At 35.6% G+C, this 13,270-nt stretch overlaps 1 protein-coding gene across 19 annotated transcripts in view; it reads left to right on the forward strand.

Annotated features, from left to right (window-relative positions):
- Positions 1-13,270, forward strand: part of KDM4C (lysine demethylase 4C) — a 272,586-nt gene that overhangs the window by 138,053 nt on the left and 121,263 nt on the right. For 17 of the 19 annotated variants that reach the window (XR_012621500.1, XR_012621501.1, XR_012621502.1 and 14 more), the window contains 4 exons: positions 1,373-1,566; positions 4,321-4,559; positions 6,666-7,036; positions 9,402-9,510. Coding sequence is in view for 12 of the 19 variants with exons in the window: in XM_074811526.1 (XP_074667627.1) it covers positions 1,373-1,566; positions 4,321-4,559; positions 6,666-7,036; positions 9,402-9,510 (913 nt within the window). In the remaining 7 variants the exon portion in view is untranslated. Of the gene's footprint in view, positions 1-1,372; positions 1,567-4,320; positions 4,560-6,665; positions 7,037-9,401; positions 9,511-12,461; positions 12,683-13,270 lie in introns of those variants that run through there. The other 2 variants (XR_012621505.1, XM_074811539.1) reach the window with 2 other exon arrangements.

Genomic DNA, 13,270 nt, shown 5'->3' on the forward strand with positions numbered 1-13,270 from the left:
CTCCCTGTCCTTATCTCAATCCATGAGCTTTTTCATCTTATTTTCTCTCCTTGTCCTGCTGAGGAGGGGGAATGAGAGAGCAGGTTGGTGGACACCTAGCACCCAGCCAAGATTAACCCACCACGATAGTTTGTGCTGTAGGCATAGATTGCTTGATACAAAGTATTTTGAAGCACTAGGTACGGTAGCTTTAGTCTGAAAATTGTCTCAGCATCTACAGTATTCCATGTGAAGATTCCTCTGCATTATTATCATCATTTATTGAAATAAGTCTAAAATGTTCCACTCGTGCATAATTTGTAAAGAAAAGCAATATAAAAATTTTGTGGAGGACTAAAATAAGGGACTCAAACAACATTGATGGGGAAAGTACTACATGAGATTTTAGGGTCTGCATTGCACAAATGGTCAGATTACACAGTCTTCTAGATCTTAAACATAATATTCTCCTCTCTTGCTTTGTAGAAGAACCTGGGTGCTGGTGTGCATTTGTGTGGTTTGAACTTGTCTGGTAGCCAATCACCATGCAGCCAGTCACTTACTTCCCCTCCCATCGAAATAGGGGAGGGACAAAAAAGAAAATTCATAAGTTGAATAAAAACCCCCAGTTTAGTAATAGTAACAAAACAACAGTAACAATAGGAAGTTCAACTGGGTAATACACAATGTGGTTGCTCACCACCGGGCGACCTGTATGCAGCCCGCCCCCAGCAGCAATCCTGACTGCACCAAAGATCCTGCCGTGCCAACCGAAAGCGGAAATGAGAGAGAACCTGCCTCCTTTATATACCGAGCATAACGTCACATGATATGGAATACTCCAGTGGCAAATCCAGTCCCAGCCCTCCAGCTGTGCTCCCTCTCAGCCCAAGGAAAGTTAACTCTATCCTGGCTGAAACCAGGACAGCATTTTGTTTTGAAGAGTTAAAATCTAGGACTGTATATGCCTGTAAAGACCTTTGGGTCAGGTGGATACTACATGAGTTATTTTTAAAAAGAAAATTGTGTTGCCACTAAAGATATGTGCAGTCTCTGGATTTAACATGGTATTATGCTTAAAACTATCAAGAACAGCTAATAGAGCAAAAAGAAATGCTATGGTTTGGTTTTGGTCTTAAGCTGTAGGAGCTAATGAAGCACTGGAGTGTCCATAAGTACCTTTCTGAAGTCGTAGTGTGTCACATTTGTTCATACAGTGTCTTCACTTGAACGATCCTTACCCCCTGAAGAAGTGAGGAAGAAGGAGAAAGGAAAATTTTGATTAAAGAGGCGTTGGTTTTCACATGTGTGATTTTTATTTTGGACTTTCTTTACTGCAAACTGCAGCATATTCCATTACTTCTCACTTATAAATTCCTGTCTTCTCTTGCAGTGCACTTGTAGGAGAGACATGGTGAAAATATCCATGGACATCTTTGTGAGGAAGTTTCAACCAGACAGATACAAGCTGTGGAAACAGGGCAAGGATTTATACACCATTGATCATACAAAACCAACTCCTGAATCTACACCTGAAGTAAAGGTCTGGCTACAGAGAAGAGAGAAAATAAAGAAATTTCCCAGCTGGTATTTATGTTTCTTTATTCTCCATTTAATTGTCTTCAATATGATGTCAATTTCCTTTTAGTTACTTTTTTTGCCACTTTATTTGCTGTTTTACCTGAATTCATTTAGTTTAGATTGTTTGTTTTTCTTTTTTTCTGTATTAAGATGAACTTGGGGACAAGCAAGTCTTTTTTTTCAGAGTGACTATGAAAAATTAATTCAATTTACAGTTTGTGCATATAGCTGCAGTTAATCAGTACGGAGAGCCTCAAAGCGCATTCCAGTGTGGTGTTTAGAATCTTTCTTTAGTAGAGATTATTCCATTGAAATTTTCAAGGTGTGGATGATTGCCATTGTTTCTAGTGACATTTGCAACCAAAAGACAAGGGAGAAGTCTCCTAAGAGTTGAGGTAAAGGTTAAATTGGAAAAATTTATCATGGGTCTGTGACAGAATCCCAACAGCTGTATGAAGTCTCTAGCAATAGTCTTAGTCCTCACTGCCATCTAACTCAAAGGAGATGTCACTGCCTATTTGTCAGACTCTTACAGTGCTGCAGCTGATACCTCTTTGTGTCTACGACAGGTCAATCACAGATCATAATTTGGCATAAGGAAGTCCTAAATCTCAGCTGTTGGTGCTGACACCACTAAGAAAATTAGGAGAAAAAAGTTTCTCAGCTTGCCACTGAAGCTGTCAAAGCTTTGACATATTAAAGCTGTTTCATAGCTGGATCTGTTTTCTTGTTGTGTATCATGTTTTTTGTTTGCATTGCACAAACATTTTTTGCACACTAATGCTTGCCTGTCTTACTTAACAGTATCTTTATGGATTTTCTTCTTTATTATCTAATAAAGTTCTACTTAATTTCTAGCCTAGGGTGGGCAGTTTTATTGGTATCTATTTACTGCAGAGTGCAGTTTGCTGGTTTAAAGATAATATGGAATTTTTTAAGACCTTTTTCCTCTTTCAAATGTTTTACAATATTGTTAGTTTTTTAACTTGCTTTTAAACTGAATTTCCTCATTTTCTTTGTAAGTTAATGTATTTTATGAGGAAAATGATAGGGAAGTCAACCTGTGAAGAAGAGGACCAACTGCCACTGTAGCGGAACATTATAATTGAGAAATACATCATTGGGTTTATTTTTGGGTAAAAATAATTTGTGGGGTAGAATCAGTTCTTGAAGACACCTAGTGAAGCACCTGGACACAGAGAGAGAGTAATTCTGTTGTTTAGCTACTGGAATGCCACTTTACCCTGAGCTAGTTTCACTCTATGTATTGTGCAATGTAACTGCAAAGTTCACATTTCAACCAGCAGTGATTCATTTGGTAGTACCCTTATGGGTAGCCAGTTTTAACTAAAAGCAAAGACTTTATAATAATTCTGTTGAAAGTTTTATCACAGGAACATGTGGGCTGATTTCATGCTCTTAGCTAAGCTAATAAACACAATTCCAATGCTGTTTAATTCTTGAGTTGGCTTTTGTTCAGGCATGGTAACAATGCGTATTGCAAAGGGACGATAAAATGTTTATTCAGCTTAATTTCTAGTGTAATGTGTCAATTGAAATTGTTGTCATTTTGATTACGGGAATAATATAAGTTCCAGCAGAGTGAAAATAGCAATACCATCTATGGAAATCGTCATGAATATAGTGACAGGGAGAGCTTAACTCTGACATTTATGGCTGAAATACTTTAATACAATAGAACATTTAATGGCTGCATGTAAACAGTAATAATACTTGCTGTTATATTACAACATGAGCTGATGGGCATCTCATACTTTGGCAAATTTTCTGGGAATTACTATTTTATAGAGAGGGTGTTGAAAGATATATATTGGTGGACATAGGATAGAATGTAAGGGGTAGCAGAATTTTTTTTCTGGAGATGTCTGTAGTCTAGGATGCAAGACTTCTGTAAAACTCCTGGTTTACCTTGCCATAGTTGAGCATTTATCACTAGTGTGTTAGGAGTTTTGAAACCTGATGTGTGATGGAGCACATAAACTTCTCCTTCCTTGTCACATAGTTGAATTTTGAAACTGCACTAATCTCTTACTAAAAGTAACTAATCTGTTACTTTTTATCCCAAGCACATAAATTGCAAACCAGTTTCTGACAGAGGGTGCAATTTCTCCTGCTTTGACCTTTCCCTTCTACTTCTGAGGATACAAAAACTTATGCTGAAGGTTTAATTTCAAATTTGTTTTTTACACAGCATTATGAAATGCATTGCTTAATATTGTAGGCATTCAAAATATTTGGTGAACAGAATTTTTCCTTCTTTCAGATGGTTGTTGTTTGTATTATAATGCCTATAAAAACTTCTAAGATATCTAAAAAGATCTGATTTTACAATGGTATTCAGACTGTTTCAGTATCACTGAGGTTTGGAAATACTACCTGGTTTTAGTGCAACTGAGAATGTTTTATCTTCATTACTTTTAGAAGGGTTATTCTCTTTCAGGTTCAAAAATATCATTCATTAAAAAGCTTGTTTGAATGCTGGTTAAGTAATAGTTACTTAAGGTTATTTTACTTTTACAGTTTAATAACTTTACCATAGAATGGCGATAAAAGATTAGAAGATTAAATTCAGTCAATTGTTAATCTATCACTTAATAAATTGTAAACACTATCTCAACACAAAAAGGTGAAAAATTGTCAGTTTTTTACCACTTTAAGCAGGTGAAAGGGACATATATATTGGTAGATGTTTTATCTTATCCAAGACAGACATTCTGACAGCAATATCTCTTATAACAGCTTCCATTACACCAGATCGCAATCTAAAAAGCTTAAAACTCCAGAGGACAAGAGAGTATCTGCTATGGTAGCTGGTGCAGAAATCATAGCAACTGAAGCAGCTACTGATGGCTTCAAGGTCAGTGAAGAACCTGGGAAAAAAGTGAGACTGGTAAACACAGGAGTGCCTTCTGGGGAAGAAGAAAACAGTAGTAGGATGCAGCTGGATCAACATTTATTGGATAATGTCAAGGTTGCAGGTGAGATAAGGACTGATTATGTTTTACATGTAAGTTGTAGGCTGTTGATACTCTAATGCCACAAATCAGTGGATGTTAAAGCATAGTATTATCCTAAGTAGCATACTGAAATACTTACACATGAAGTTATACAGAGAAGATTGATATTCAGTAAGAATGAGAAAATGCCAAAATTAATATTCTGAGGTGAGGGTAATATTGCCTATTTAACGAAGTGTTTTTTAAAGGGAGAGAAAGGACGAGGTCTTGTAAATTATCTTTCTTCAATAGACTGAAAAGTTTTACAGCAAATTTTTTTTAATACGGAAATAATACAGTGTCGTAACACTTAGGCGAAAAATACAGAACATATATGTTTTTAGTATACTACATGTATTTACACGAAGAATGCTGCATATTTAAAGTGGACTATACTTGTGCTCAAAAATTCTCTGAGACTGCAGATTTCTTGTAACTTCCTGTTAAGCTGTCTGACAATGCAAGTTATAAAGGTCTTGTCAAGCCAAAGATGGTTCTTTTTTTCCCCACAACTATTTTATACTAATATACTTGGTTTATTCTGGATTTTATTTCTTCTCTTTCACATTTCATTGTAGTTCAGGTGTAGTTTCACATTCCTACTCAGAAAGACAAACTGCCATTTTAACTTTAAGTTTGTGAGCAGTCCTATTTGGTTTTATATTGGTATTGAAAATTTACTTGCAAATTGTGCATAGAATTTTCCTGATTGTGAATATTAATGGTTATGTTAATGGTTGTTTGGAGATGGTAAACACCAGGATTGATCCACATAAAGATAACAAAGTGAATATTCCAATATGGGGGCTTAGAAATTCCTGTGTACAAATTAGTTGGTAGTCCTATCAGAGCCTTTTCAGGTCTGTTCTAATGATCTTTTTTTTTTTTTTTTTAAAGTTGCTATTCCTTTACAGCTTTCCTCACCTTTTCATAGAGGTTTGGAGTGTTCATGACCAATGAGAAACTAGTATTTAGTTAGCAGCCATTCTGTATTCATTGACAAGGGAAGAAAGAGCAGAGAGGAGTGGAGTGCTATCCTCTTTCCTTTGTGCTATTAAAGGGTGATGTGTGGACCTTTGTATGGAAAAGGACCTTTTTATATATGATGGTGGAAGCTCCAGTACTCTTATTGGATACGGCCATTTGTCCTGCATTATCTCTGTCTAGTATGTCCACTATGCTCAGTCAAGGCAGTACTCTTTGCACCCAGAGATTATGGTTTGGTGTTGGATGGGCTTTGTATTACTAAATTTTATATTCATTTGACCTGAAAAGGATTTTTTCAGAAAAACAAGTTCAAATAACCATTGTAAAGAAAGAATGGGAAGGGACTTTTCAGAGACTGTTTTTTTTTAATGCCTTGGACGTGCTGCTGAATCAAAATTCACTGTGGTGTGTGCCATAGAGTTCTTCAGGAACACGTTTTTTAGGTGACCTCTCTAACCCATTGCTCCGTCTATCTCATGCAAGCATCAGCAGATGAAGAGTTTTAATAAAGTAAAATCCACACAATTTCACCCTTCAGCATCATCGAAATAGAAAATTATGGTAATTGTTGAAATACAAAATTATGCTAATTGCTTTTCATTTTTAGACTGGTGCTGTTGTTTTAAAAATATTCTTGGTATCTATTTGAAATATATCTTAATTATAAACCGTTAGTATTTGTTTATTTTCATTTTTAAAACAGACATAATAGGTATAAATGGAGGGTATAAAGTTCAATATATCAATCTTTTATAGTTTTTTTTCCCAACTAGTCAGATTGCTTGTGGGCTGTCAGAGTAAACAAGCTACATGAATGTTGGTTATTTTGAATGACATGAAGACCTGTTGTAATTCAAATACAAAATACAGATTAAGTGATTGAAGCTATATTTCACACTCCAAACTCAAAACATTTACATTTAATTTATTCTTTGATCAAACCCATATTCCACATTTGCATATGTCCTTCTACCACATGCTTTTCTGTATGATTTCTAAATGAGGAACCATGCTTTGAATTTGAATAACTCAAATTGTTGTGAAATGAAATACAGTAGTACAAAGTGAGATTTATTAACAAAGCATATTCTTGATCTATAGGAAGCATCGGAAGCATCCATTCAGACTCATTTTTGAGCCCTGTTCCTGTACTAGAAAAAACAAAAATGGAAGATGAGGACATGACAGATTCCAGTCATCCTCTTTTTACATTTGAAGATTCTGTGGCCCGCATGTCTGCTTCTGATAGCTGTAGAAAAGAAGAGAATTTGAAATCTCAGAATCAGTTCATTTCATCCCTACCATACTGCAAGTCAGAGGGACAAACTTCTGAAACAGAAAACCCAGATAAAGAGGAAAATGTCTCAGTAGAGGATGACGTCAGCAACCTAGAAAGCTGTGGAAGTAGAGTGGAACATGGAGAACTGCATGTTGTAATAAAGGATGAAGAAGATTGCATAGAAACATCCAGTGTATGTGAAGCTAATTACGTCATTATAGTAATATATTCCTGATTTAATGAAATGTGAATGAACATGTTTCTAATGACACCTGATATCCATATTAAAGCACTTAAGAATATGCATGATTTTAATCAGATGCTAATTTGAACATGTTTTGAAGTGTTCAGGCAAGAGTGGGAATTTGGATCTGAAAGCAGAATGTTTCTGGAGCTTACTTGTTGACATATTTTCCCTCTAATTTTAGGTATCTAGTAATTTCACTTTATATCTGTGAATCTGAACTGTCAGCAACTATTCTCAAGCTATTTCTATGTTTGCTGCCTGCTAGTATGAGCAAGGCTATCAGCTTTAATTATTGATGTTGACATGGAATTGAAATTATTAGAGATGGGTGCTGTATTTGGTATCATGTATTTGTGTTTATAAAAAATTGCTGTTTTGACCGAGTCTTAAGGAGAGTTAACAGTATGCTGGTAAATGTCAGCAGAATGGGTTGATTCTGAGAGACTTACTGACAAAGGAGAGAACACATCAGTGTGGAAGCACATGGTAATTTATTTTAGGACTGATGCCCTTCTCAAATGACAAAGTGGATGAAGCAAAGCTGAGGAGCATCTCTTCATTGAGTTAGGTGGAAACAAAGTTTACTTTCATTCTGTTATATTATTTCACATAGTTTATGAAATCTTATGGACTTTCTTGCTTGAGTTGAAACTGTATGCATAGTATCGAAGTTGGAGAAAGAGAATCTTCAAGACATGGCTATAGCAGGATAATACAGTCTATGATTTTCAGGGTTTGAAATTCACTATTCTTGGATTTTGGAAATGGCCTAAAACGTGTAAAGGAAACACCTGAAGGAAAAGATCCCTCCAATAAAAGGAATATATTTTATAATTTTTAAATAGCAGGTTTAATAATGTTTTCTCATTGGAGCACCTCTACAAAATTAAAGTATTTTTTTGCTCTTGCTATTCAGCTGTGAAGGGTGAGCAGCTTTGACTTAAGGAAGCATAATGAAAAATTAAGCCATGGGGTGGTAGTCACAGTAGCTTTCTGAGTTGTGAGTTCAATCTCAGTTTGGCAGAGAGAGAGCAGGAAATCCACTGCCAGATTGCCAGACTTAGTGGGAAATATATTTTAGAAGCCAAAGTAAAATCATGCAGACCCTTCCACAGACATGAACTGTGCACTAATGATTTTTTTGTGATGTTGTGTTTTAATAGTCTTGGCTCCAGCCCTTCCACTGTAATAATAAGGAGCATTATATACATCTCAGTGTTTTAATCATCATGTATTAGAGGTTATATGTATCTCTTTCTGTGCCTTTCAGAGATATATATGAGGTTTCAGATATTCTGCAGTATAATTGTATACTCTCTTTCTCTCGTAAGTGAAGAAGCATTGTACAGATGCAATTAAAAAGGCTGATCATCTTTCCTTTTTTACTTAGTTGGTAACTTTTTCTAGATCATAAACCTGTCCTGGACTTTAACCACATCTTTCCTATGTTTATCACAGTAAATAAGATGTTGTTTTGTAATTTACTTCCCATTTTATAATAGTAATTTTCAACCTTCAAATCAGTCAAGGGGCATGTGTGTAACCTGCTAGGTTAGATTCGGGGTGTTGTGGAGCAGAATGCTGTGGTCTGTAGAAATCGTGTGAGCCTCTGACTTTCCCACTCTTCTGCCGGTGTGCTCGCCTTTCCTCTGCTCCTGAACCTTGAGATACCATCAGCAGCTGGTTTACTTCATGATCCCCTACTGACACTCAAACCTGGAGTTGTGAAAGCTGCACTTCTGGAGTTTGTGGCGTTGGCTTTAGTTCTTGAAGCTTGTATCACTTCAAGCTGAATGTACATAAGGGTGCTTGAGAGAGGAAGGAATTTCCTCATATCCCAAATCAACATGTTAATCGTGTATCAGGACTCTTCTTATCTCAACTCCAGATCTTTTTTTTACTTCCTCAGGAATTTTGCCCTCTTTCACAAATAACGTCAGTGGGTTTCTGCCTCATTTTCCAAGCCACGGTTAGTGGCTGTATTGTACTTCTAGTTCTGCGGAATTATTTGGGCTGTTCTTCCTCTCAAGCATCATCTGAGCAAACCAGGATTTATGCTCTGTAATTTGGGAAGGGCTGCAGTAACTTATACCTCAAGCCATTTGTGTTTGACAAGGATTGCTCTTTTTTAATTAAAGTATATATTCTGAATTAGAGACAAATGTTTTATCAGTACACTAAAGGTGCTTCAAGTACTCATAATATTTATAGAGTTGACATCAGTGCTTCTTTACAGAAGAATGTTTTTGTTCATCAAAATTAACTTTGCAGAATTACATACTAAATTAGTTATTTTTTTTTTTCTTTTCAGTCAGTGGAAGTTGAAAGAAAGAAAATATCTAAGAGTTGGCGTCATCCACTAAACAAACCCCCAGATAGATCTCCAATGACTTTGGTTAAACAGCAAACAGCTAATGAAGGTGAGTCTATTATTTAATACATTTTTCTGATCTTTTTCTGTCTTTATGAGACCATATGTATAGTATTTGCAAAACCAAAATAAAATAATTTCTTTATGGATGGGAAATGTAAACAGTGAGGCCTCTGAATCCACAGACAGGTCATATACTTTTTGCCTTTTTTCATTCAGATTCTTCTAAAAACATTGGACCTGCCTTTGCAAAAAGCTCTGAACAATAAGATGTCATTTAAAACAAGTATATTCACCAATCAGATATACCTTATTCGAACTCACGTCAGTTGTGTTTAAGAACAAGTTTTTAATTGTGTAAACTTAGATAAAAGTGACATAAGAATCCTCTGAATATGAATCTTAAATGTAAGCGATAGTTCCCTACACTGGTTTAAAGGTATTTTTTCCTTGTTGGCTGTTTTTTGATAGACATTGGACATTTGGGAGTCAGTGTCTTAAGATACTATAGTTCTCATTCAAGAAAAAGGCTACAGACTTCTGAGTATCATCAGAAATTTGTCAGAGTCTTTACATATGTCTTACTTTCCAAACTTTTGCTTAGTTTCATACGGAAAGAATGAACATCCCTCTTCCCATAGTTTTGGTAAAGCAGCTTTACTCTATTGATTTAAAATAGTAATTTAAAAACCGATTTTGATGCATATGTCATCTACATGTCTCATATCTCTATATATGCTTCTAACTGTAGCTAAGTAGTGTGCAGGTTTGCAATTAGTGAATAGTGTGCAAGGCGTTAAAAGTACATACTATATTTTCACAAACATAAAAAGATACGGAAAAACATAGTTCTGTTTTTAGACATACAACCTTTATGTTTAGACAAACAACCTTTGCATATTAGAAAGCAGCAAAAGATTTCGTCTCTATATCCTCAACTGAACAATTCTTGAGAAATTTTCTTAGAGCATTTTCATCTTACTTTTAAGTGGCACAAAGCAAATGGAAGCAGGGTGAATGGCCTTCCTGGGAATGCATAAGACTGGGCTTCTGATTTGGAATTTAGGTGCTTTAAGTAATTTTTTAAAATTTTATTTTAAGTAGAGACCACAGAAGTAGAGACCACAAAATTCCATTGTTTAACTTAATTGCATAAATAAGAAGCTTAATGTTAGGCAATCATTCTGAATACGCTTGTCCAGATCTTCACTATAGATTGGAGATGTGCATGTTATTGCATACTGTATGGTACCTTCAGGCACTTCAAGCGAAGTAGAAACTAAGAAAAAGAAGCATGTCCATAAATAATGATGATAAATGACAGTGCTATATAGAACAGAGTTCTGTACAAAATAAATAAGTAAATAATTCTGCAGCCATGAAATTTAGTGCTCTGTAACTAGATATCACAATACTCAGAACTTCTCAGATGCTCTTTTTTGAGCTTACTTGAGTGCTTTAACTTTAGAGAGCCACCATCTTGTGCAGATGCAGGCTACAAAAGCTAAGAAATTTGCCCAAGATAGGGATTTGCTTCTCTGAAATAAATACAAAAAGTACATCTGCTTTACCCAGCAATCACATATACAGCCAGCCAAAGCTGATGAATAAAGCTACTTTATCTTACCTGCCTTGTGAAGCTTATTGAACTGTGCATCAAAACTATCCATCAAAATGGAAAACAAATACATTCCTTTTTCCTGTTGCCTTAGCATTTTGGTACTGTAATGTGCAGGTTTTTCAGGTACTGTTCTCCAGAACCTCTTCAGTAAGCAGAACTGGAGTTTCATCCTCACACTCCCTTAGACACTTTGTTACTCTGTGTAGTGCACAATGGAGCTGATGTGTCTGTGACTACAGGTCTGATTCCAACATTGCTGTATGCTTTACTGTTTACCTGCACTTTGTACTTGCATTTTGATTGGAGCTCTTATTTTATACTTTAAGTGATATGTCTTGCTGGGCTTCCTGATCTTTTTTTTTTTCCCCCTCAATTATTGCCTCTAGTCAACAGTAGCTGTTTCTTACGGCTACAGGTAAACTTTCTTGACTTCAGAGAGAGACAGCATGCCTGTTAATTGATTAGTCTTCTTGTAACTAAGCAATATTATTCTTTTAGTTAGCACAAGCTTAGGTGTTGTTGAGCTGGGTGTTGTAATTTTAACTGGTCTCTCATCAGTACATCTCCCTTCTTGTTCCAAGCCTGAAGTCATTGATTTATGTCTTCCATCTCACTAGTTTGGGAAAACCGTACTCTCTCTCTCCTCTTTTATCTGAGCTGCAGTTTTGCCAGGCATGATACTGCAATTAGCTGTTAAGCATCTTTCTGAAAATTAGAGACAGCTTAGGCCCATGATCTGTATCATGCATGGATATGTTTGGATACCTTGAGGGCTAGACAGAGCATATTTCAGAAAGTGTTATGCTAATTTACACAAAAAGGATGATACTAATATTAAGATTTATCTAGTAAAGTGATTAAAGACTTAAATACGTGGTAGGTTGCAGTGAAATTGCTCTTTTTTAATTAGAGATTATATTCCTTTTGCCTGCTTATGCTTTTTCAACATTATAGTTAAAACACAGTGTAAAATTCCTATTTAAGCATGGAGTGTGTATGATATAATCTGGCTAGATAATGATGTGATGGCACTGGTTTGCTAATCTCAAGGATTCTGCTCGTTGTTTGCTGTCTTATCCAGTAGTTTATCAGCTTCATGGTGTCTTAATTTTATGTGAAAGTAGCAGCATCCCAGCAAACATATACATTCCAGTCTTTCCTCTTTGCATGATGATTGCCCTTCTGGTAGGTAATGGTGTGCTTTTGTTAGGAAAGAAAACATTGTCTTAGAATAATTTCAAGTAGCTGTTAAGCACCTGTCGTCTTATTGAATGAAGGAAGTAGCTAAGAGTTTTATTGGACATGGCAGTTACTGGTATGTCCTAGCCGGAACTGGAATTTGATATTGTTTTCATCTATCTGTTTCTCTAATTTACCAGCATGCTTTTGTGAGAACACCAGAAGAGAAACAATAGATTTTAGGTGAGCAGAATGTTTACATCTGAGACAGAGATTGAAGAATTGTTGAGGGAGACTGGCAAACTGAAGCCTCATTAAGCTTTCCTGCGCACATGCTGGCCTGCAAGTTAAAGATCTCTGGCTAGATGAATACCAATCAGAGGAGAATTTTCTGATCATGCTCAAGAATATTTCTTGACAGGTATCAGGGGAGTAATCAGTAACAATGTACTAATGACTGTGTTCGTCTTTATGAACGTGCTTCATCTATATTCTAGAGTTACCAGGGATGTAATTCATTATGCATACTTAGTTCTTGTTTTCTGTATTTTTTGAACAAAAATGATGCAGTAATGGCTATGGTACTATAGTCTCTTAGTACTGTAATTTTTGAGTTGATCTGTACCTTTAAAAGGAGGACTTGTTTATTGATACATTAATTGATCTTTACATTTTAATTTATCTGGGTCCAGTAAAATCATAACTATAAACAAAAATGGAGGAAAAAGATGATGATATGGTCTAGTGATGTTATGAAAAATGAAGAAATTGGGGCTTCATAGTTCATTTGCAAATCATGTCACTTTCTAATACAGATAATTTATAGTCAAATTAATATATTTGAAGTCCTTCAGATACTAGAGTTCTGTTAGGAAGTTTCTGTGAATAGAAGTGATCAGAGGCTGTTAATATGAAGGCAGCATTCTTTGACACTGTCAGCCATTTCAAAATCATAATTTTGCAAATAGAATACTATCATACTCGACAGCATGCTTAAATTTTAGCAGAG

The sequence above is a fragment of the Strix aluco genome, chromosome Z (genome assembly GCF_031877795.1).
Source record: "Strix aluco isolate bStrAlu1 chromosome Z, bStrAlu1.hap1, whole genome shotgun sequence".
NCBI classification, from domain to species: Eukaryota; Metazoa; Chordata; class Aves; order Strigiformes; family Strigidae; genus Strix; species Strix aluco.